At 28.7% G+C, this 21,459-nt stretch overlaps 7 protein-coding genes and 1 long non-coding RNA gene across 22 annotated transcripts; 4 read left to right on the top strand and 4 right to left on the bottom strand.

Moving 5' to 3' along the window:
- The first annotated feature begins 11 nt into the window (after positions 1-11).
- On the top strand, positions 12-4,278 carry LOC117154107 (amidophosphoribosyltransferase). Of its 9 annotated transcripts, none has more exons than XM_076617037.1 (9): positions 12-134; positions 654-726; positions 899-920; positions 1,650-2,228; positions 2,313-2,562; positions 2,719-2,952; positions 3,052-3,179; positions 3,268-3,489; positions 3,612-4,278. In XM_076617037.1, exons 4-9 carry the CDS (start codon positions 1,653-1,655, stop codon positions 3,882-3,884), a joined length of 1,683 nt encoding a protein of 560 aa, XP_076473152.1. In that variant the 5' UTR covers positions 12-134; positions 654-726; positions 899-920; positions 1,650-1,652; the 3' UTR covers positions 3,885-4,278. The 9 variants fall into 9 exon arrangements, with proteins under 9 accessions (XP_076473152.1, XP_076473155.1, XP_076473150.1 ...); XM_076617035.1 differs by having other exon boundaries at positions 28-134; positions 518-726; XM_033328790.2 differs by lacking the exon at positions 12-134 and having other exon boundaries at positions 216-726; positions 1,650-1,857; positions 1,936-2,228.
- LOC117154112 (general transcription factor 3C polypeptide 6) lies at positions 3,017-5,684 on the bottom strand. 2 transcript variants are annotated; one of them, XM_076617044.1, is made up of 4 exons: positions 5,502-5,684; positions 5,155-5,413; positions 4,843-5,082; positions 3,017-3,864 (listed from the first exon to the last, which is right to left on the bottom strand). In XM_076617044.1, coding segments are annotated over exons 1-4 (684 nt in total). In that variant the 3' UTR covers positions 3,017-3,862. The 2 variants fall into 2 exon arrangements, with proteins under 2 accessions (XP_076473159.1, XP_033184689.1); XM_033328798.2 differs by having other exon boundaries at positions 3,017-5,082.
- On the top strand, positions 5,669-12,194 carry Mys45A (SDA1 domain containing protein Mys45A). 4 transcript variants are annotated; one of them, XM_076617032.1, is made up of 10 exons: positions 5,669-5,805; positions 6,593-6,687; positions 6,750-6,854; positions 8,649-8,747; positions 8,831-9,346; positions 9,427-9,661; positions 9,738-9,873; positions 10,509-10,830; positions 10,924-11,631; positions 11,934-12,194. In XM_076617032.1, the coding sequence occupies exons 2-10, from the start codon at positions 6,601-6,603 to the stop codon at positions 12,132-12,134; spliced, it is 2,409 nt and encodes an 802-aa protein (XP_076473147.1). In that variant the 5' UTR covers positions 5,669-5,805; positions 6,593-6,600; the 3' UTR covers positions 12,135-12,194. The 4 variants fall into 4 exon arrangements, with proteins under 4 accessions (XP_076473147.1, XP_033184680.2, XP_076473146.1 ...); XM_033328789.2 differs by lacking the exon at positions 5,669-5,805 and adding an exon at positions 5,943-6,072; XM_076617031.1 differs by lacking the exon at positions 5,669-5,805 and adding an exon at positions 5,978-6,164.
- On the top strand, positions 6,750-8,405 carry Orc5 (origin recognition complex subunit 5). The gene is made up of 2 exons (XM_033328796.2): positions 6,750-6,854; positions 6,972-8,405. The coding sequence occupies exon 2, from the start codon at positions 7,065-7,067 to the stop codon at positions 8,361-8,363; it is 1,299 nt and encodes a 432-aa protein (XP_033184687.2). The 5' UTR covers positions 6,750-6,854; positions 6,972-7,064; the 3' UTR covers positions 8,364-8,405.
- Positions 8,395-13,044, bottom strand: LOC143302430 (uncharacterized). The gene is made up of 3 exons (XR_013057930.1): positions 12,196-13,044; positions 8,820-8,984; positions 8,395-8,705 (listed from the first exon to the last, which is right to left on the bottom strand). It is a non-coding gene; the product is annotated as an uncharacterized LOC143302430 (long non-coding RNA).
- Positions 13,045-13,447: 403 nt separating this feature from the next.
- On the top strand, positions 13,448-21,138 carry Atf6 (bZIP_ATF6 domain-containing protein ATf6). Of its 3 annotated transcripts, XM_033328649.2 has the most exons (10): positions 13,452-14,217; positions 14,441-14,674; positions 14,758-14,915; positions 14,996-15,209; positions 15,305-15,888; positions 15,968-16,119; positions 16,249-16,847; positions 16,939-17,148; positions 17,260-19,457; positions 20,541-21,138. In XM_033328649.2, the coding sequence occupies exons 1-9, from the start codon at positions 14,136-14,138 to the stop codon at positions 17,355-17,357; spliced, it is 2,331 nt and encodes a 776-aa protein (XP_033184540.1). In that variant the 5' UTR covers positions 13,452-14,135; the 3' UTR covers positions 17,358-19,457; positions 20,541-21,138. The 3 variants fall into 3 exon arrangements, with proteins under 3 accessions (XP_033184539.1, XP_033184538.1, XP_033184540.1); XM_033328648.2 differs by having other exon boundaries at positions 13,448-14,217; positions 14,465-14,674; positions 16,939-19,457; XM_033328647.2 differs by having other exon boundaries at positions 13,449-14,217; positions 16,939-19,457.
- On the bottom strand, positions 18,800-19,971 carry LOC117153788 (sulfiredoxin-1). Its single transcript, XM_076617050.1, has 4 exons — positions 19,840-19,971; positions 19,639-19,718; positions 19,332-19,538; positions 18,800-19,213 (listed from the first exon to the last, which is right to left on the bottom strand). The coding sequence occupies exons 2-4, from the start codon at positions 19,691-19,693 to the stop codon at positions 19,065-19,067; spliced, it is 411 nt and encodes a 136-aa protein (XP_076473165.1). The 5' UTR covers positions 19,694-19,718; positions 19,840-19,971; the 3' UTR covers positions 18,800-19,064.
- Positions 19,988-21,440, bottom strand: LOC117153783 (NUBP iron-sulfur cluster assembly factor, mitochondrial). Its single transcript, XM_033328135.2, has 4 exons — positions 21,300-21,440; positions 20,753-21,081; positions 20,301-20,674; positions 19,988-20,235 (listed from the first exon to the last, which is right to left on the bottom strand). The coding sequence occupies exons 1-4, from the start codon at positions 21,381-21,383 to the stop codon at positions 20,066-20,068; spliced, it is 957 nt and encodes a 318-aa protein (XP_033184026.1). The 5' UTR covers positions 21,384-21,440; the 3' UTR covers positions 19,988-20,065.
- Between the last annotated feature and the right edge of the window lie 19 nt (positions 21,441-21,459).

Below are 21,459 nucleotides of genomic sequence, written 5' to 3' on the forward strand. Positions count from 1 at the left end.
ATATTGTGTGTATCATATGAAGAAAAATTCTTGAAGAGATCACAAAAAAACCAAATGCTCTAATTCATTAATCTAAGGAATTTGAATAAATTTTGCTATTTTAAAAACTGATAAAATTATCGAGTGCTATAGGGGTACGTAACACTAATACATACTTATTTTAAACATATAAATTAGTTTTAAAAGTTCTTTAGAAATGACATATCACGTGTCACAAATATAAATTGATATACTAAAAAGTCATAATAAGATTATAATCAATCATAAACAGCTCGATCATGAAAAAGAAAGTTCTTATAAACAACATGATGCTATAATATATTATTATCATTATATAAGCTTGGATTTCTATGATTTGATTACTGAAAGTTTAATTTATATCAAAAAGAAATTGAAATAACTATAAAATCATTTATAATGGCAAATTAAAAAATAATAATCATTTAGCTATATTTGATGTACGCGTAGATATATTGATTAAACGGCAGATTATAATCGATCTTTTATAAAACTTTAGCAAGTTACATCCGATATTTTAATAAATGTAAGCAAGCAGTCAAAGAGTTTAAAAGTAAGATAATAACTAAAGAAGCTAACCCCTCCAGTCAAAAACAAATTTCCATTGACCAGCATATTCATTCGTATTTCTAAAGCTAGTCGAGAAACATCTCATGTGAATCTCTTTCAAGCTGACAGACCCGAAGGCTCAAACTTCTGACGCACGTGGTATGTACGAATACATAGTTTCAAATTTGTATACTTGAATGAAAATGTTTTGATAGAGTGATCGAATCCAATGATAATCCATTAAAGTAACACAATAAAATAAATTTAGCCATAAGAAAAATAATATGAAAAAAATTTAGATGTAATTTATTTTTTACTTTTGTTATTACAGCGTCAAGGATCATATTCAACAAGTAGGTACAGTCTCTGATAAAAAGATTGCAATTGTAATAGAATTACAAACTTAATTTCTTTAATTGATTGAATATTGAATAAACTGGTAAAATTATTATCGTTCATAATTTTTTCATATTGAATACGTTATTGTTCCAATGATTTATATACATGCACACAAACATGCACGTACGCGTATGTGTATTATAAAAGAAGAATATATTAAGTTTTGGATAGTAAAATCTGTATATTATAAATTGAAGAAAAAACTTACTTTTAAAAAATAATTATTTACTAATATATTTTACAATATTGCATCAAGTGGCAAGATTAACTTGTAAATATTTTCTACATATACCAATATCAGTATGTATAGAATCAGGGATGTAATGATGAAATCAGTTGCGAAATACAGATTAAGCAAATATATTAAAAAATGTAGTAATAACATTGAAAGAAGAATTCTATCTGTTTATTAGGGGTCAATAGTTTATATAGGGTCATTATTGATAATTCCTAAGAAATCTCAAGGGTCTGCTATGCTTTACAATATAAGAAAACTGTTTTCTTTTCATTATTGCATAATATTATATAGTATATTACCTTAACTTCTTGAAGTTTCAATCTTAAATTGATCTTTTATTATACTTAAAAATGTAAGTTTCAATTTATGGGATAGTATGATAAAGTAATATATCTTAAGAGTATTCTTCATTTAATATTTTATCTGATAAATTAATGTCTTCCAGATTATGATTAAAATATCTTGTAATATGCAAGCAGATTCTTGCACTGAAATAGTACCTCAAGAAAGTAAAAGAGATAAAGTACTGTGCACTAAAAAACAAATGAGAGGTCAAACAATGACTGGCCTCACACATGAATGTGGAGTTTTTGGATGCATTGCTGCAGGTGACTGGCCATCACAAATTGACGTTGCTCAAGTGATTTGTTTAGGTAAATTTATAAATGCATTTACTATGATATATTTCTTTAGAAAATATTATATAATAAGTATCATTGATATTTATTTAGGTTTAGTGGCATTACAACATAGAGGTCAAGAAAGTGCAGGCATTGTTACAAGTGAAGGTGTATGTTCAAAATCTTTTCATGTCCACAAGGGTATGGGTATGATTAATAACATTTTCAATGATGAAAACATGAAAAAACTCAGTGGAAATCTTGGAATTGGTCATACTAGATATAGTACAAGCGCAGCTAGTGAAGAAGTTAATTGTCAACCATTTGTAGTTCATACTGCACATGGAGCATTAGCAGTTGCACACAATGGAGAGCTAGTGAATACAGAATCATTAAGAAAAATGGTATTTCTATCTGTAGAAAATATACAAGAAATATTTTCATATTAATTTAATATTTGTTTCTGATAATTTTTGATTTGCTGTTAGGTATTAGGACGTGGAGTTGGTTTATCGACTCTCTCAGATTCTGAATTAATAACACAAGCACTTTGTTTGAATCCTCCTGAAGGTGAAGTTAATGGCCCAGATTGGCCAGCACGTATAAAACACCTCATGCAATTAGCACCATTATCATATTCATTAGTAATTATGCAAAGAGATAAGATATATGGTGTTAGAGATCCATATGGAAATCGTCCATTATGTCTTGGAAAAATTGTACCAATTGGTAATTTAGGTAATTTTATATCGTCAATTATAATAAAAACTTTATAATAGAATGTCAGAATTTTATAATATATCACATTAGATAAATCTCTTTCTATTACTATGAATGAAATAAATTATCTTGTCAATGATTAATCGAAATTAACAAAATCTTCTTATATGATAGGGGATGAATCAGATGATGATGATGAAGCTGAAGGTTGGGTTATTTCGTCCGAATCATGTGGCTTTTTAAGTATTGGAGCACGATACGTACGTGAAGTATTTCCTGGAGAAATTGTAGAATTAACGCGCGAAGGTATTAAAACTATAGACATTGTTGATAGACCACACAAAAAGCCTCAGGCATTTTGCATCTTTGAATACGTTTATTTCGCACGTAGCGACAGTATTTTTGAAGGTAATCTATCACAATATAATAAAATGAAAGTAACGTAACATAACAAAAATTTTAGAATATATAATTATAGTAAGTAATTTGTTTTATTTCTCATAATAGGACAAATGGTTTATTCTGTTCGCATGCAATGTGGACGAGAACTTGCTTTAGAATCTCCGGTAGAAGCAGATATAGTTAGTTCAGTACCCGAGTCTGGAACTGCAGCAGCACATGGTTATGCCAGAGAGGTAGAGTTATTAATTTATAAGGATTTTATAATTACAACTAACAATAATATAAAACATATAACTGCATATATGTATTACTAATTTACAGTCTCAAATATCTTTTGCGGAAGTGTTGTGCAAGAATAGATACGTTGGTCGAACGTTTATTCAACCCAGTACACGACTTAGACAACTTGGCGTGGCAAAAAAATTTGGAGCTTTATCAGAAAATGTAAAAGGAAAAAAATTAATTCTTATAGATGATTCGATTGTTAGAGGAAATACTATTGGACCTATTATTAAGTTACTTCGCGATGCAGGAGCGAAAGAAGTAAATCCTCTTTTTAATATTTTGTTTAAATTTGGTATCCACGTTATTGTACCACCAGTATTGTAATTAGTTTGAAATTTATGAAAAAACAAATAATATATAAATCTTTCTTTTTTTTACAGGTTCATATTAGAATTGCTTCCCCTCCATTAAAATACCCTTGTTATATGGGAATTAACATACCAACAAGAGAAGAATTAATTGCTAATAAATTGGATAATGTGAAATTAGCAAAACATGTTGGAGCTGATAGTTTAACATACCTTTCAGTGGATGGACTTGTAAAAGCCGTAAGATTTGGTATGGATAACCGTGAAAGTAGTTATATTGGTCATTGTACTGCCTGTTTGACAGGAGACTATCCTGATGAACTTCCTAGTGATTTGGAATGGTAAAAAAATAAATTGTATTTATGTATTTATGAATAGTGAATTATACATATTTAAATCAGAAATACGAGTCTCCAGCATTGAAAAATTTGATTTCTTTATATATATTAATTGATTGACTAATATAATACAATGTAATGTTAAAAAGTAATTCAGTATTTGAAAATTAATTTAAATAAAGTACACTCTATTTGGTATATAATAATAGAAACTGATAATATTTTGTTGAAACATATTGTTTAGAAATATCTTCTTACTTTGTTATGTTTTGATAAATAAGTATAGTATAGAAGTACCACTATATTAATTTTAGATTAAGTTAGAAAAGTAGAATTAAGCAATATAGATTAAGAAATAAATAAATGTTATTCATTTGAATGAATATCAGTGATATTAACTACGTTATTGTATATTATTTAATTTATAGACATATTCGCAATAACTTTATGTACATTCCTGTTAATTTATTGTTGCATGCGATTGAAAATGTCCTTTTGCAACTATTTTAATTATTGTGAAATTTCTTTCATCTTTCCTTCTCATTTAAGTTCTTTTATAATTTTGACATTTTATGGATTTATTTAATCATTTGATATGATCTCACATCTGTTATTTCCTTCTGTATTTTCATTTTCATTAATTTCTAATGAATTAAAACTTTTAGCAATATTAGACTTATCAGATGTGTCTTTCAAACTTGACACTTCATCATCATCCATATGTTTTTCTAATAAGATACGTTTCGTTTTGAATTCTTTGCTTTGTCTATTTCGACTCACACTTAGTTGTTTGTTTCGAGCTAGCTTAGTCTTATAACCTTTTACAGATCTCATTAAACAATGATTATCATTTTTTGAGACTGAAGATTCAGATTCTAATGAAATTTTATGTTTCTTTCGATTTTCATAACAATTGTCTTCAGTGGTGTTTGAAGTTTGATCATTAATTTCGTTAGGATACATACATTTTGAATCAATTTGATTATCACAGTAACTTAATTCCTTCTTTGCATCAACATGAATAGACTTATTAAAATTAGAGACTTCATCCTTATGGTTATATATAGCAAATGGATTATCCTCATCAGACTCAGACTCTAATATTATACCTTGAGATTTTTTTTCTTGTCTGATTCGTTGTTTTTCTAAATATGAATGTAATGCATTTAACCTATTATCTCGCAGAGTCTTCCAAAATAAAAGAGCTATAAAAACAGAAAAAATTGTAATAACGATATGCAATATTAAATAAATTGAGCTGCTGCTATTTTTGGTACCTTCTTCTTGATATTGAAAAGGTATTCCTGCTTGTTTAAGTGTATTTGGATTTGGAATACACTCATTATTTTCAGAATCACCTAGAACTTCTGTTCTAGATTTTGTAAAGATTCTTTGCATTTTTAGACATTTTCTGGTTTTAGCAAAATATTGAAAATTTGGAGCAGCATCAAAGACAGGGTCATCTATCATGGGATTATCATTTTTTGTAAAAAACATATAAGTACCAACAACATCTTCATAGGAACCCTCATAAAACTGAAATTGTTAAAAACAAAAATATAATACAAAATCTGTAAAATATTGATCTTTTTTATTTATTTATATATATATTTTTTATAATTACCTTTCCATTAATTTGCATTATAGGATGTTCCGTATCTATACCGATCATATCCAATCGTAATTCTTTTTCACTAAACACATTACCATCAACAAGCCCTTCAAATTCTACATATACAAGAATTTCTTCCTCATCTGCGGATATTTCTTCGTCCATTTCCGTAGTGATTATATGCATATTACTCATGATTCTTACTGACGTTTATTTGTCGTTTTTTGCACAAATTTAAAAAAATATATACATATTATTAATCACAAATATTTATGAAAGAAATGAAGTGGAGCTATGGATTGATCTGAGTTTATCGGTAGTTAAAATTTATCAATAAAATTGACTATTAATGTGTGTATGCCATTTAATATACACAATATACTCGCACGTAAACTATATATAAATATTGAAACATCTATCTATACATATATAGTTATAAATAGTTATTAATGATGAATTCTTTTTTGCTTTTTCTATATTTATAATGTATTCGAATAAATAATTGTCGGTTTTGTCGGTATTATTAACCAATTGCAAAAAATTGCGGTAAAATCTTTTCCATTTTCTCAAAGATCGCGTCAAGGTACCTACCATAATAAAATATATAGTATATACAGGCGAAAAGTAAGGTTACTCTTTGGCTTAGATTGACGGTTTCATTAGAAAATTCAAATGGTAAATATATTCTATCTTGAACTTTTTATTATTGCTTCTTAAGATAATCCTTCTTTCTATTTTGTGCAAGACTTGTATTTTATCTGTCATAAAAGTTACAATTCTATCTGGAAATAAATTTGTTTGACAATATTCAAATTGGTTAATCATGGTTTATATAGGAAACACGTGTAAATATTAGGTAATATTATTAAATTCTATGATCGTAGTAAAGTTCAATCGAAGAAAAAAATTATAATATATTCGATTATATCTTCTTGTTATTGAAAATTAAATAAACTTGCAAAATTATTATTATTTAATATGTTGTACGGGTTATCTATTTGTATCAAATATATATATTGTTATAAGTAATTTATTAATTTATATATAATAATTATAATTTATAATCTATATGTGTATAAATTTATTTTTATGTATGAATTTAGGTGAAAAAATGGTGAGACACAATAATCAGTTACCAGAAAATCTTCCGCAATTGCAAAATCTTATTAAACGTGATCCAGAATCTTACAAGGAAGAAGTAAGTCTTCAATGCAATATTTTTATTTAATGTATTTAATATGGTTTCTAATCTTTTTACAGTTCCTTCAGCAACATCAGCATTACAAATCAATTTTAGAAGTCTTTCGTTTAGCACCAAATAAGTTTAATAAAAGCCTTGATGAAGTAGTCATCTTTTTGGCACAGGTAACTTTAATAATAGTTTGGAAGACTATACTTCATAATTCTAATAAGTATACATTTGTCTCATGATCTTTATGCTGTAATAGTCTCAAATATTAGAAAAACGCTTTTTTTTTGCAGGTATAATTAACAAAGTATATGAAGGAAATAATTTGTTTATTGTAATATTATTACAAATTGCTTATTAGTAAGAAAACTTTAAAGATTGTAATTATGGAGAAATATTTGGAATATTTAGATGGAAAGATCATATGTCGCAAAAAAGTTATAATGCAACTGTATTCTTTAATTGGTTATTCTGATGAACCAATGCCACATAGCATATTTGTCTATGGTCATGTAGCTACTGGAAAATCCTTAGTAGTGCAAAATATGCTCTCTTACTTAAAATACAATGTAGCTACTATTAATTGTATAGAACATGTAGCCAATAGACATATATTTGAGTATATCCTGGGTGATTTGTCACTATGTTTTAATAATTTTCCAACTAGCAATCAAGTGCAACACAAATGTGACAATTTTGTTGACTTTATAATAAATCTTAAAGAAATTTCTATGAATGATACTCGGCCGATTATAATAGTACTCGATAAGTGTGATAAATTACGAGATATTGATATTGGTTTATTACCTACATTTTTAAAGCTCAGAGAATTATCAAATGTCAATGTTTGTGTAATATTTATAACTGATGTAGTGTGGGAAAAGTTTCGTGTCAAGATTGGTATACACGAACCATTTAAAATTCACTTTCCACAATATACAAAAAATGAATTAATTGAAATTTTACTTTTAAGTATGCCATGTGATTATGAAGATGCATTTTACAAAAATTATTTAAATTTATTTCTTTCTGTATTTTTTAGATTCTGTCGAGATCTTAATGAACTTCGTTACATGGCAAAAATAAATTTTTCTAAATATATAGAACCTATTAAACTTGATCAGTCTAAAAAAAATGATACTGCTTTGTTATGGAGAAATATTTCTGCTACTTTTAAAGCAAATTTAGAAGTCATTTATCTACGAGTTTCCTCTGAAGATTTTACAACAGATAATCAATTATCTAAAGATATTGAATCAACAATGAGATTGGCATTAAGTTTTGAATTACCATATTATGCAAAGTATATGTTAATTGCATCATATTTGGCCTCATATAATCCTGCAAAAGAAGATAAATATATATTTATGAAACAAAAATTCAAGAGGAAAAAGAGAATTACTGATAAAAAAAAGATAATGTTAAATGCTTTTTGTGGACCTTACAATTTTCCAGTATCTAGAATGATTGCTATTTTTTGTGCAATTCTTAATGAAAAAGTTGATATAAATGCTAACCTACTTTCACAGATTCCATCTATGTGTCAACTTGGTTTACTATCAGTTGTAGGAAATTATAATTTGAATGAACCAAAACTCAAGTGTTGCGTATCATATGATTTTATTCTTGTCATAGCTAAAACTGTTGGATTTAATGTACAAAATTATTTGTATAATTTATGTTAGACCAAGAATGCGTTAACTAAAACCACCTAACTATTACACAAATTTATTTATTTTAATTTTGTATTTCTTGATTAATTCTTCATGAGAAATAAAACATTAAAATTTATAAACATATTATTTTCTTCTCACAAATAGATAACTTATAGCACAAATTATTATCTTATACTTATACTTATTATCTTATATCACAAAATACGTATGTATAAATTTTACATATTGTACATAAGTTGTTATTATTTTACTTAAATTAGAATTTCATTATGTAATTCTTTTGTTTAAATGTAGGTGGCCCATTGTTATCCAAATATATTAGAATCATTTCCTCAAGAAATCATTGATGTACTGCAAACATATAATACTGTACTTGATAATGACATGCGATTAGTAAGTGTGAAGCACTAAAAACAATATTAAATAAAGTTTAAACTGAGTTTCTCTTTTTTATAAAGTGTATACCTTTTTTATAGACATTTTGTAAAGCTCTGATTCAACTACGTAACAAATCTCTTCTGGAACCTACTGTACTTCTGAGTTTATTTTTTGAACTTCTAAGATGTCAAGATAAAAATTTAAGGCAATTTCTTCAAACACACATTATTGCTGATATCAAGAATGTGAACGCTAAACAAAAGAATGCAAAAATTAATACAACTTTACAAAACTTTATGTTTTCAATGTTAAAAGACTCTAATGTCAGAAGTGCAAAAATGTCAACAGACATCATGATAGAATTATATAATAAAAATATTTGGAATGATGCGAAAACTGTAAATGTTCTGGCAACAGGATGCTTTGTTAAGGCAACCAAAGTTATGGTTGCTTGCTTGAAATTCTTTCTGGGCACAGGTATAGAAGAACAGGAAAATGAGGAGAGCGACAGCGATAGCGAACCAAATATTAAAGAAATTATAATGGCTAATAGAGTAAATAAAAAAACAAAGAAACGCGAGAAACAGTTAGCAAAAGCGAAGCAACTGTTAGCAGTAAGTCACTAATAGTTAATAGATACCAGAATACAGTTTGCAAATAATATTAATATATATGTAAATTTTAAATGTTCTAGAAGTCTAAGAAGAAAGCAACAAAAGCACCGAGATTTAATTTCTCAGCATTACATTTAATTCATGACCCACAAGGTTTTGCAGAAAAATTATTTAAACAGTTGGAAAAAAATAATGACAGATTTGAAATTAAATTATTAGCTTTAGATGTAATTTCAAGGCTTATTGGTTTGCACAATCTATTTTTATTAAATTTTTACCCTTATCTACAAAGATTTTTGCAACCACATCAAAGAGGTAGTCATTTTATTATTAGAAAATTATTGTTACAAGAAAATAAACTATAATGATGTATTATTTTTAACTATTTTAGAAGTAACAAAACTTTTACAATTTATCGCTCAAGCCTCTCATGAACTTGTACCACCTGATGTATTGGAACCAATTCTGAAGACATTAGCAAACAATTTTGTCACAGAACGAAATTCAGCTGATGTTATGGCTATAGGGTATATATAGTGTGTCCCATTTTAATCTCCCCAGGAAAATATCTCAAAAGATGAGAAATATAAAAAAATGTTTCAAACTGAATTGTAACATATTGAGGGGGATAGATTGTGCTATCACGTATTTGACCTTGTAATGACACTGAAAAATCTTTCAGAGATCAACCTCGAATTTTTAAATTGAATCTCTTTTTAGAACCAACATGATGTACAATATCCAGCCTCCAAATCGTGCAACCTCTTCGAGATGCATATATATCGCAATGCAATATCGAATTTGAGGAATCATATTTCTGTAATGGTTTGTGTAAAATATATATTTAGGTAGTATTTGGAAAACATCCTGATGTCAGCTATAAGATAATGCACTTAAAAATATAGGTTCCAATTTAAAAACTCGGTTGACCTCTAAAAGAGTTTTCAATGTCAAACAAGATCAAATACGTTACAGCAAAATATGTCTCCCTCAATATGCTACAACTTTCGTTTTAAACATTTTTTTTATATTTCTCATATCTTTTGAAATATTTGCCTGGGGAGATTAAAATGGGACATTTATGACTCATATATATATGTATATATTTATGTTTCCAAAACGTTTTATCATTTTATCTAATGTAAACTTATTTTAAATACAGGTTGAATGCTATTAGAGAGATATGTACGCGATGTCCATTAGTTATGAATGAAGATTTACTACAGGATTTAGCACGATACAAATATTACAAAGAACGAAGTGTGATGATGGCTGCACGATCTTTGATTACTCTATTCAGAAATTCGATACCTGAATTGTTGCATAAGAAGGATAGAGGACGCCCTACGGAAACGAACATTACCTTAAGTATTCAAAAATATGGTCAAATATCAGCTAATGATTTTGTACCAGGTGCTGAAGTTTTGCTCGACAATAAGGCTAATAATATCGCAGAGATTTCAAAAATTGGTATTGAAAATAATGTAAGTGAAAATACTGAAAGTAAATTTACTATTTATCTTTATCTAATATTAGCCTTAATAAGAGAAGCTTTATTAATAAAATTATGATTACAGGATAGTGATGATGAATGGATTGATATAGATTCTATAAATAATGGAGATTGCGATGATGACGATGACGATGACGGCGACGACGACGATGACGATGACGATGACGACGACGACGACGACGACGACGACGACGATGACGATGACGACGACGACGACGATAACGACGACGATGATAATTATAATGATCATAATGACAACAATGAAAAAGAAGGAAAAGAAGAGAATTTGGGAAAGAAGAAAGAAAAAAAAAGCATAAAAAATAATAACAAAGATGTTGAAAAGATCGAAAATGAAGAAACAGAAATGAAAGTATGTGAAAATAATGATATTAAATCTAATGTAAATAACACAGAAATTGATAATGTTACAAATCAAAGTCAAGGAAAAGAATGTCGTCGGTTATCAAAACTTGAAAAGAAACGATTAAAACTAAAAACACAAGAAGATTCAAGGGTGAAAGAAAACGAGATAATCACTGCAGAGAAAAGAGAAAAGGCAACTTTGGTATCGAACGAACGATTATTGACCGATGAAGACTTCATGAAAATAGATGCGGCATTAGTAAAACAACAAATAACGTACGCCAAGCGCGGTTTAAAAAGAGCTCACCCTAATGATAAAGAAACTGGAGAATTTGTCAAATTAACAGATATAGAAAATATTTATAAAAAGCGAAAACATGATAAGCAAGCTCGCATTGAGTCTGTGAAGGTATGTTTCACTGCAAACTAAAGGAATTCAATTACATTGATTCTTTTATATTAACAAATTTTGTTATTGTCATATTAACAATTAACAATTATTAATCATGTTAATCACATTAATAATTATTAAATAAAATATTAATATTTTGTTTTGTATTAGTAAATTTTTGTTAAGCATATTTAATATCACTTTAAAAAAATAAATATGAGTAAAATGAAAAAGAGGATAAAAAGAAATATATTTCTAAATTAATTTATGTATTTATTGTTTACTTTAGTTTAATATGTTTTTGTTTTGCTTTTTTACAGAAAGGACAAGAAGGAAGAGAAAGATTTGGTTATAAAGATGGGCGACAAAATCCACTTTGTAGTAAAACAAATCGCGAAAAAAAGAAAAATAAAACTTTCCAAATGTTAAAGCATAAAATAAAAGGAAAAGTGAAACGTTCTTTTAAGGAAAAACAGATTGCATTGAGAAATCATTTGCTGAAACAAAAAAGAATGAAATAATCATGTCTATGCCTTTGTATATATATACTATATATAAATAAAAAAATGTGTTGTCTTTTACCTATAGTGTATAAATCCAAATTATTCAAACCCAATATATTGATGATATTCATTTTTAATTGTATTATACCAAACATTTTTTATAATCTCGCATATGCAGTTGTGTACGAAGCTATACTCAAGCTTGCACAATTCTCGCTTATATATGCGGTAAATAAAAGATAAGAGCCATGTTTCGGGTGGGTTATCATACCCGCCGCTGGAACGCTGCCAGGAATGTATACTAATTCATATGCTGTCACGGACGCAACTTTATGGGGTATCAATAACTTTTGCAAATACTCGGAAACTATGACCGACCAACGGTTACACGTATAGGAAAAAGTTATTCAAAACTATGCTCCCGACAAACATATTTAAAAATCATCGAACCGTCGTAATAGTTGTTCAATTTTATCAAATATTGTTTAAATGAATATTAATTATGGACTAATATTAACCATGTATTATTAGTGCCAACAAAATGGTAATAAAAATGCAACTTCACTTAGTACATATATACAGGGTGGTTGGTAACTGGCGGTACAAGCGGAAAGGGGGTGATTCTACGCGAAAAAAGAAGTCGAAAATATAGAATAAGCATTTTTCGTTTGAGGCTTTGTTTTCGAGAAAATCGACTTTGAATTTTCGCTCGGTACGCGTGCACTTTATCACGTCTCGTTATAACGGATCTCACTGTAGATCGATGTCTCGATGGAAAAATTAAAAAAAAGAAAACTGGTACCACCAGTTACCAACCACCCTGTATATATATATATATATATATATATATTTTTTTTTTGACGCATCTATTAGAAACTAAATCTATTTTTAATTGTTTTAATTCATTAAAAAATTGTGTATGAAGCTCCAAAAAAGCCGATTACCCTCAAATTCCGATGATTTTTGGATATGTTGTAGAAAATGATATTTCAAACAATATATATAAAGGCCAAACTCGCTAAGTTTTCGAAATATTTGCGAAGAACTGTCGGTACTATCTCATTGAATTCCGCCTATAGTTGTATGGTAATGCATGCGTCAATATTGGTTGCCGGTCGCCAACTACTTAATTCTGTTTATAAACAAGAGTCGGATGAGCTTAAAGGCCATGTGCACAACGTGCATATGCAAGGCTGTAAGAAATATCCGTTGTTATGATTCATAATTTGTAGACTTATACAAATAGACTGCGCGTTCTAGACGAGGTAAATATCACATTAAAAGATAGAGATTTATACTTGAGATATCGCGTTCTCTCTCATGTTGTCCAAAAAGTGGGAAGAACACGAATAGAGGGGCGATCTGTTATACATTATACGCGGCAACAAGCTTTTCCCCTCTTTTTCCCCTTTTCTTCTACTAAAACACCCATTAGAGAGAGAAGAGGGTATCCCAAATATTGCTCTTTTACTCTTGTGTTCCCTTCATTGACTCTTATGAGGCGGGAACGCGTAGTCTATTTGTAATAACTTAATAAGTAATAATCTGTATAAGTCTATAGACTATGACATGATCGTAGTCAAAACACGCAATAGATTTATGCATCTAACCTAACAATCGCAATCATAAAGAACTGTTATTTTAACGATATTAGTGCCATCTTGCATTGAAAGTTAAACACGTTGACAATATCAATGGCGATATCGTTCGTATATAAATACGTTGGAATAATTACGTTTACACTATATTGACATCGAGTACATCATTATTGTTATCATAGCATTAAAGGCTATGATAATTAAAATAAAATTAAATTGAAACTGAAATGTGTTGTTATGAATTGAAATTATACTTAACAACTATTTAGTGCATGTTGTTTATGTAGTTCAATGCCGGCAAAATAAGACAATTTCATATTATTTAATATTAAAGTGCATTGATGTCTGTTTAATTAATAGCGATTTTATAGGTTAATAATATATTCATTCAAGCAAAAGAAAGTTCGATATTTAATGAACTATGTTGATAAATAAAGATTTACAGTGGAATGATAGTATAGAATCTGAGATTCAACAAACGTTTCCGGATTTTGAAGTCATGGGTGCGTGTTATTTTTTAAAAATGATGTTTCATTCACTTTTTTTGTTACAGTTATATATAGTATATAGTATAGTAAATAGTTATTACATTTTATCTTTTTTATTAAAGTTTTTAATAAATAACGAGTTTATTGATTAAAATTCATGAACAAGGAATATTATATTTGTTTCTCTTGTTGATAGAAAATGAAATATATTTAATAATTAAAGATTATATTTTTACAGACTCTGATTGTTCCCTTCTTTCAGACGATTTATTTCAGTCTTTAAGTTCTGAATTAGGCATTCCTTTGTTCTTTGAAACTGAAATACCTCTAAAGATAGATAGTGGTATTGATGATTCATCAATTAATACCCAAGATGATGGTATTGATAATCAGATTATAGAAGATATATACATAGGGGAGCAATCTACTAATTTAAAAAATTCTGATTTAAATGTTCAACAACAATCTTCAGGTATCTCATATATCTTTTTCTTCTCTAATAAGCTAATACTTATTTATTAACAACATTCAACAATTAACAAATATCAACTGCAGTTACAGATGTAGATAATGATGTGAAAATGGAAATTAAATTGGAACCTGCAAGTCCTTATATTCAATTGCCTTTGTCTCCTGCTTCAAGCCAATGCGAGTCTAATAGACTAGATTCACTAGTTGAAACAAATTCTATTTCTTCCATTTGTGATTTTAAGGTATAGTTACAATGTTTTATTGCAAAAGTTAATTATGTTAGACCCAATATTTATATATTTTACCTGTTGATTTGTTATAGACAAGTCTGGAAACACCACCCATCTCTCCTCCACAAAATGTTTCACCACCTATATCTCCACAACCGATTTCAAACACAGCTATTGCAAAACAAGTAAAATTTATGCCATTTAAACTTCAAGATACCAAAGAATCAAAATTTACCCTTTCTAAAGTAAATTCTACTAAACGTGTTCGAGTTCAACCAAAAGATAATATCCAACTTGTTACTGATGGTAAAGTGATAACCTGTGCTTTGATAAATTTTACTTTTATAATATCTACTTTTGAATTACGAATTTTATATTTTTATATACTTAATACTTTACAGACCAACCTCAGAATGCTATATTTTTGAATACGCAAAATTTTGTTGCACTTAGTCAACAAATTAAGCAAAATTATATATCATATCCTTTCAGTACTCATTTTACATCAACTAATGCAATAAAGAAAACTCAAACGTCAGTACAGCTCCCATCGGTGCAAATAAAAACAGAAACAAATTCAATTCAACTACCACAAGATAATCATGTGAAAGTAATGAATAATATCCCTAGCATATATACGTCAGGAAAAGATCAAACAATAAATATGATTGATACACCTTTGATTCTTAAGAATGACACAGCTGGATATACTCCTATAATTGTAAAAAATGATTTGGATACATGTAGGCCAATAGTAATTAAAACAGAGAATTCAAATTATACTCCAATTGTTATAAAGAATGAAATGCAAGATATTAACTTTGCTGGGCGGCAAGAATGTGAAATAAAAGCATTGAAAAGGCAGCAAAGGATGATAAAAAATAGAGAGTCAGCTTGTCTATCGCGGAAAAAGAAGAAGGAGTATGTATCTTCATTAGAAAAACAGATTTATGAGTTGCAGCAAGAAAATAAGCAATTAAAAATGGTAAAAATTACATGAAATAGAAATATATGTTGGAGTAATGTGTTAGTTACTGATTGTACTAAAATTATGTTTACATCAGGAAAATATAAACTTAAAGCAGAAGCTTTCATCCTTGGAACATGCAAGTGCTAGTAATAAATTTAAAAGTATAAGTCTAAATGCGAGTAAAAGGAATGTTGCTATTCTTTTAGGAATGGTTGTTATGGTATCGTTAAACGTTAATGGTTTCAAGTAAGCTTATAATAAATTTATTATTCGTTTATTCTTCTCTATTTGTTTGTTCTGTATCGCAGATCATCTGTAATTAGTTCAGATTCATAGATTAGAAAAAATGGCTTCTAAAGTGAAAATTTCTTGTAGGGATATATTTTCGCGAAATAATCAGTTGGATATATTATCTAATGACGTTCCAATTAGCGCACAATATGCAAGACATGGAAGAACGCTACTCTGGACATCTAGAGATCAAACTCAAGAAGAAGATGAAGATGGGTTTCGTAAAAATATATCGATACCACAACCTATGTGTCCAATGCATATTAATCACAGTGAATCAATCCGTTTAGATTATGAATTGAGGCGCTGGATCGGTGGAAAGTCTGATCAAGATAATTGGACTACGTTGAAAAAAGCAAAATTGGATGCGAAGCTTATAGGAGAGTTTCTATCTTCGCCTCCGCATGCAATGCAAACTAAAACTAAACGTAAACGTAACTTAGCAGAAAAAAGTAAATCTGAGATACTTCGAAAGACAACTGACTCATCGATATCGAACGCAGTGGAAGTTTTTTCTCCAATAATAAAAGAACATGCTTCTTTGTTCGAAGCTTTAGGAAGGAGAGACGATACCTTTTACGTAGTTTGGTTTAGTGGAGAACATTTGCTTTTGCCAGCTTCAAGCAAAAATAGCACAGGCAGACCAAGGATGTCGTTAGTTCTCCCTGCACTTCCTATGAATGGTATAAATGTTTTCTATTTAAACTACATATGTGTATATAGCATAAAATGAAGAACTATTATTTTATTAGATGGATCTAATATTTGTTTTAGAAACGTTTTCAACACCAGCAAATCACATAACTATGATGCAAATTGATTGTGAAGTTACCAATACCCAATTATTGCATTTACAACAATCAATTATACCTAATTTGAAAACTACCAACAGATCTGAAAGTCATACTCATCAGTCAGATGGAGTATCTGATGCAGTAACAGCAGATATAACTAAGAACTACAAACCATATTTTATCAAAAAAAGTAATCACAAAATGTTCCAAAAGAAAGATTTTAAAGACATATATGTTGATAAAAACAGTAAAGATTATAACAAGACAACCGCGTATATATTAAAACAGAAATTTATTTCAGAATTTGATTTAGAAGAGGTGAAAACTGAATTGTTAAAAGATTTGAGAAAAACTGATTCTTCTGCGAAGTTTACGACATCGCAAAAGAAACAAACGTGATAAGTGGTTATGATATTTAAAAGAAGTTTGTTTCTGTGACACTATATTAAAAAATAATGCTAGGTACCACATGCATATTAAATGAATAAGTAAGTAAATGTCTTGTATTCTTAAAAATTAAAAAGAGAAGAGATTTTTGATGTTTATTTTAAGAATTATATACTATATATTTCACCAGAGGAATATAATACATAATTAAGCACAAGTCGAAAATAAAGTTGAAAACTTTGAGAGTTCGATTATGAGAGATATTTGTGAATATGAATTTAAAATTGCAGTTTTGTATATGTGTTTAAAAAAGAATAAATAAATAAATAAAAGCTATATATAAAATGTGTATTTAAATATATTATAATATTATATATTATTATATAATACGTAATATATATTATATATTAAATATATTGTAATATAATATAAAAATATATATAATATTACATATATGTATATATATACACAAAAAACTATAGATTTATGACTATAAATATTCAGATTAAACGTTGACTGCCACGCGTGTTTTCAAAGAAATCTCTGTCAGGCCACGCGCGCAGCAGTAACAAGCGTTCTCTGCTAGGTGCTTCCATCGATATTTTAGTAATGCGAATCGCTCAAGTGGTGGTCTCAAGAATGATCTTTCGTTTCATTTGTTCGCAACATTAAAACCACTAGCTGTTGTTGAATATAATGAAAGAAAATGTGGTATAGATTATTCCGACCAAATGGTTTCTTATGCCACCACAATTAGAAAAGGAATCAAATGGTACAGAAAACTTGGCATTCAATTCTTTCTGGGAATTTCTGTTGTAAACGCTTTGAAGGATTACAAAATTGCAACAAGAAAAAATATAAATATTAGAATATTTAGACAATTATTAGTTGCAAAATTATTAGGGTTGCCTGAAAATACAAAAAATCCTTGTCTTCGACGGAGTCAGCATAATATCGCCGTTCGGAAAAATGATTCCGGAAGAAGCATTAGACGCGCATGCAAACTATGTTATGCAAATAAAAGACGTCGAATAGACCGAACAAAGGCACAAAAGAATTTGAAGAAAACAACAACTTATTGTCCAAATTGTCCCGACCAACCTCAGCTATGTATAGAATGCTTTAAAGTTTTACATTCTAAATAATCTTTTTAATAAACCATTTTCGTATTTTTATTTTATAACAATTCAACTATTATTACAATTAATTATTAATTAACAATTTATTATTATGGAATATCTTTTCAAATACCTACGACAATCCTTCGCAAGTAGTCAAATAAGCGACACCCGAATACGGGTTACGTGACCTGACCAGAAACTTTGCTGACACCCGAATACGAATGTCGTGGCGGTCAACGTGTTAATATATTATGACATATTAAGCATGACCATACTTTTATACAAGATGATTGTGTATATATTTTTGGTTCCCAAATTTTATAGACATTGAGCAACTTTTTATCATATATAGTTTATTTTATCTGCTATTTTATCATATCAAAGTTTGATTCATTTTACACAAATGTAGTACAAAATACGAAAATTTTACATACAGTGTACTTATAATCTGAACAAAGTATAAAGATTTGAAATAAATGTTAACATTAAAATTACATTAACAAAATAGTTAATAAAGTACAGCGCATTAATAAATAAATCAATTCATTTTCCATAGACATACCAGTATAGAATTTATAGATAACACATACAAATACGGCTATTTTAAATTGGGGGTAGATCCGCCTAAATAAGATTTTAAGTCCGTTATTGTAGATTGTATTAGTTTCGCTCTTATGAATGGTCTTCCAAGTCTTTGATGGGCTGTATATCGATGACATCCGCCAAAAGAGTAATAATAATCGCCGCCTAAAATAAATAAAAAAAAAAAAAATACAGTTATTGCACAGAATTAACAAAAGTTGTTTCTGTTATCACATATGTCGTGAATAAAAGAGAAAAAAAGAGATAAAATTACTGTTATTACCTTCGCTTCCTTTAATCCATAAAACATCGATTGGCGGTACCAATGATACTGTTTCAGGGTCGTTCAATGTATTCATTAAGCTTTGTACCTTTTCTTCATCGACAATTGGAGGAATTGGTCGGATAAGTACGTTCATTGGAATATCATAAACCTCTGTGTGTGTATCAGAATGAATGCTAATACATCTTTCATTGTTCATTTTTGATTCTAAATTTATAAGATAAAATAAGAAGCTAAATATTCAATTACAAATAATATAGTCAAATTGAAGTAAAAAGTACTGATTATATGATTAATATTTTCTTACGCAAGTACTTTCGAAATGTGGTAAATGTTACAAATTGTTTTGTTCTAAGTGGCATTAATATAATATGTGATTATAAAAATCTGTAACATATGTATATGATTAGTTTAACATATTGTTTACTGGACATTATTTAAATATGCGTTTTTATTTTTAAAAGCCAAACTATGTTTAAAATAATATATTAAAACTACATATACTTACGAACGATGTGTGATGTCCGTGATAAGTTACGTATAAGACGACTCTGAATGTGAAGTGTTTAGAGAGGGGATAAGATAAGAGTGGGGATGATGATGATGATGATATGTATTAATGACAATAAAAGAATCAGAGTGTCCTAATTCAAAAATTTCTCTTTGTCTGTATGATTATATATCTTTGTTATGTTTATATAGAGAATTATAATTGAAAGGAAATATTTAAAATATTATTCCAAATTTAGTGGTTGCTTAGCTAAAAACAAAATTATATGTTCTGCTAAGTGTTTGTATGCATCAGCTTGAATACTTTCCGGTGCAGATAACACAATTGGTTTACCACTATCACAGCTATTTGCAATATCCTTTGACAAGGGAATAGATTGTAAAATTTGTACACCTAGAAGAGAAGAAAAGCTAAAAGGTTAAATAAAACTAATATATATATGTCCATAAATGTAATACCAAGTTCCTTAGCAACTGTTTGGGTTTCACCATTATAAAGAATTATTTCATTTTTGCACTCTGGACATATAATATTGCTCATGTTTTCTACAATTCCAATAATTGGAATATTTAGACGCTTAAACATATTAGCTCCTCTTCTCGTTACTTCTAAGGCTGCTTTTTGAGGTGTAGTTACTAATAATGCACCAGCAACTGGAAGATTTTGTATGATTGAAAGATGTGTGTCCCCTGTTCCAGGTGGAGTATCTATGACAAGATAATCCAGTGGATTCCATGCCACTTGACGTAACAATTTATCAATGGCACTCATTACCATTAATCCTCTCCAAATTACAGGAGACTTATCATCAATTAAAAAGCCCATAGACATGCTATGTATAAAGGAAAGTTTTACAGTTTAAAGAATACTGACAGAAATACAAGTAAAATGTGCAACATTGTTCCCTCACCATTTGATACCATAATTTATAAGGGGTTCTATAAGATTTGTATTATTAACTGTAGGAGATTGTTGTATATTCATCATCAACGGAATAGATGGGCCAAATACATCGGCATCGAGTAAACCGACAGACTTTTGTGGTTTGATAGTTTTTAAAGCGATACATAAATTTACGGCGGTGGTAGATTTACCAACTCCACCTTTTCCAGATGCTACGACAATAATTTGCTTGACACCTTTCAACGGTTTTGATTTTGGAAGACCACGTGCCATTAGCTCTTTTTGTCTTGTTTCTATTTCTGTTTTTCTTGGTTCGTCGAGAAAGACGAAATGACTCTAAAGCAAAACAATTATTAATTATAAAAATTTTTAATAAAATGCAAGAGAAAAATATTTAGCTAAATGTTTTACTATATACACTGATACGTATACAAAGCTATATCGTCCTTAACATAAAATATTAGTAATTTTTACACGTATCAGACACAATTGAATAGTAGCGAGTTATTAAAAGGCGTAAAAAATATTGTAAATAATGTAAGAAATGTACATACTAATGAAATCGATCGGTACTTATTTGCACCATTATAATTTCGCTGAAGACGTATGAAAATTTTCATAGAGGTGAATGCTAACATTTTCAATAGATTTACTTGATGGAACTAGTAGTACGTTTCTTCTAACCTGACATTTCGAATCGCGTGATCGCGGAAT

Source organism: Bombus vancouverensis, chromosome 3 (assembly GCF_051014615.1).
Source record: "Bombus vancouverensis nearcticus chromosome 3, iyBomVanc1_principal, whole genome shotgun sequence".
NCBI lineage: Eukaryota > Metazoa > Arthropoda > Insecta > Hymenoptera > Apidae > Bombus > Bombus vancouverensis.

Coding starts and splice junctions, on each gene's coding strand:
- LOC117154107 (XM_076617037.1), top strand. CDS start 1,653: ATGATTAAAATATCTTGTAATATGCAAGCAGATTCTTGCACTGAAATA. Junction 2,229..2,312: donor CAGAATCATTAAGAAAAATG/GTATTTCTATCT, acceptor ATTTGCTGTTAG/GTATTAGGACGTGGAGTTGG. Junction 2,563..2,718: donor TGTACCAATTGGTAATTTAG/GTAATTTTATAT, acceptor CTTATATGATAG/GGGATGAATCAGATGATGAT.
- LOC117154112 (XM_033328798.2), bottom strand. CDS start 5,684: ATGAGTAATATGCATATAATCACTACGGAAATGGACGAAGAAATATCC. Junction 5,414..5,501: donor TAATGCAAATTAATGGAAAG/GTAATTATAAAA, acceptor TAACAATTTCAG/TTTTATGAGGGTTCCTATGA. Junction 5,083..5,154: donor TTTTCAATATCAAGAAGAAG/GTACCAAAAATA, acceptor CTGTTTTTATAG/CTCTTTTATTTTGGAAGACT.
- Mys45A (XM_076617032.1), top strand. CDS start 6,601: ATGGTGAGACACAATAATCAGTTACCAGAAAATCTTCCGCAATTGCAA. Junction 6,855..8,648: donor TAGTCATCTTTTTGGCACAG/GTAACTTTAATA, acceptor GTTTAAATGTAG/GTGGCCCATTGTTATCCAAA. Junction 9,874..10,508: donor GCTGATGTTATGGCTATAGG/GTATATATAGTG, acceptor TTTTAAATACAG/GTTGAATGCTATTAGAGAGA.
- Orc5 (XM_033328796.2), top strand. CDS start 7,065: ATGGAGAAATATTTGGAATATTTAGATGGAAAGATCATATGTCGCAAA.
- Atf6 (XM_033328647.2), top strand. CDS start 14,136: ATGTTGATAAATAAAGATTTACAGTGGAATGATAGTATAGAATCTGAG. Junction 15,889..15,967: donor AAAATAAGCAATTAAAAATG/GTAAAAATTACA, acceptor TGTTTACATCAG/GAAAATATAAACTTAAAGCA. Junction 16,848..16,938: donor CCCTGCACTTCCTATGAATG/GTATAAATGTTT, acceptor TATTTGTTTTAG/AAACGTTTTCAACACCAGCA.
- LOC117153788 (XM_076617050.1), bottom strand. CDS start 19,693: ATGCCACTTAGAACAAAACAATTTGTAACATTTACCACATTTCGAAAG. Junction 19,539..19,638: donor CACATTTCGAAAGTACTTGC/GTAAGAAAATAT, acceptor TTATAAATTTAG/AATCAAAAATGAACAATGAA. Junction 19,214..19,331: donor ATGGATTAAAGGAAGCGAAG/GTAATAACAGTA, acceptor TATTTATTTTAG/GCGGCGATTATTATTACTCT.
- LOC117153783 (XM_033328135.2), bottom strand. CDS start 21,383: ATGTTAGCATTCACCTCTATGAAAATTTTCATACGTCTTCAGCGAAAT. Junction 20,675..20,752: donor ATAAATTATGGTATCAAATG/GTGAGGGAACAA, acceptor CTTTATACATAG/CATGTCTATGGGCTTTTTAA. Junction 20,236..20,300: donor AACAGTTGCTAAGGAACTTG/GTATTACATTTA, acceptor CTTCTCTTCTAG/GTGTACAAATTTTACAATCT.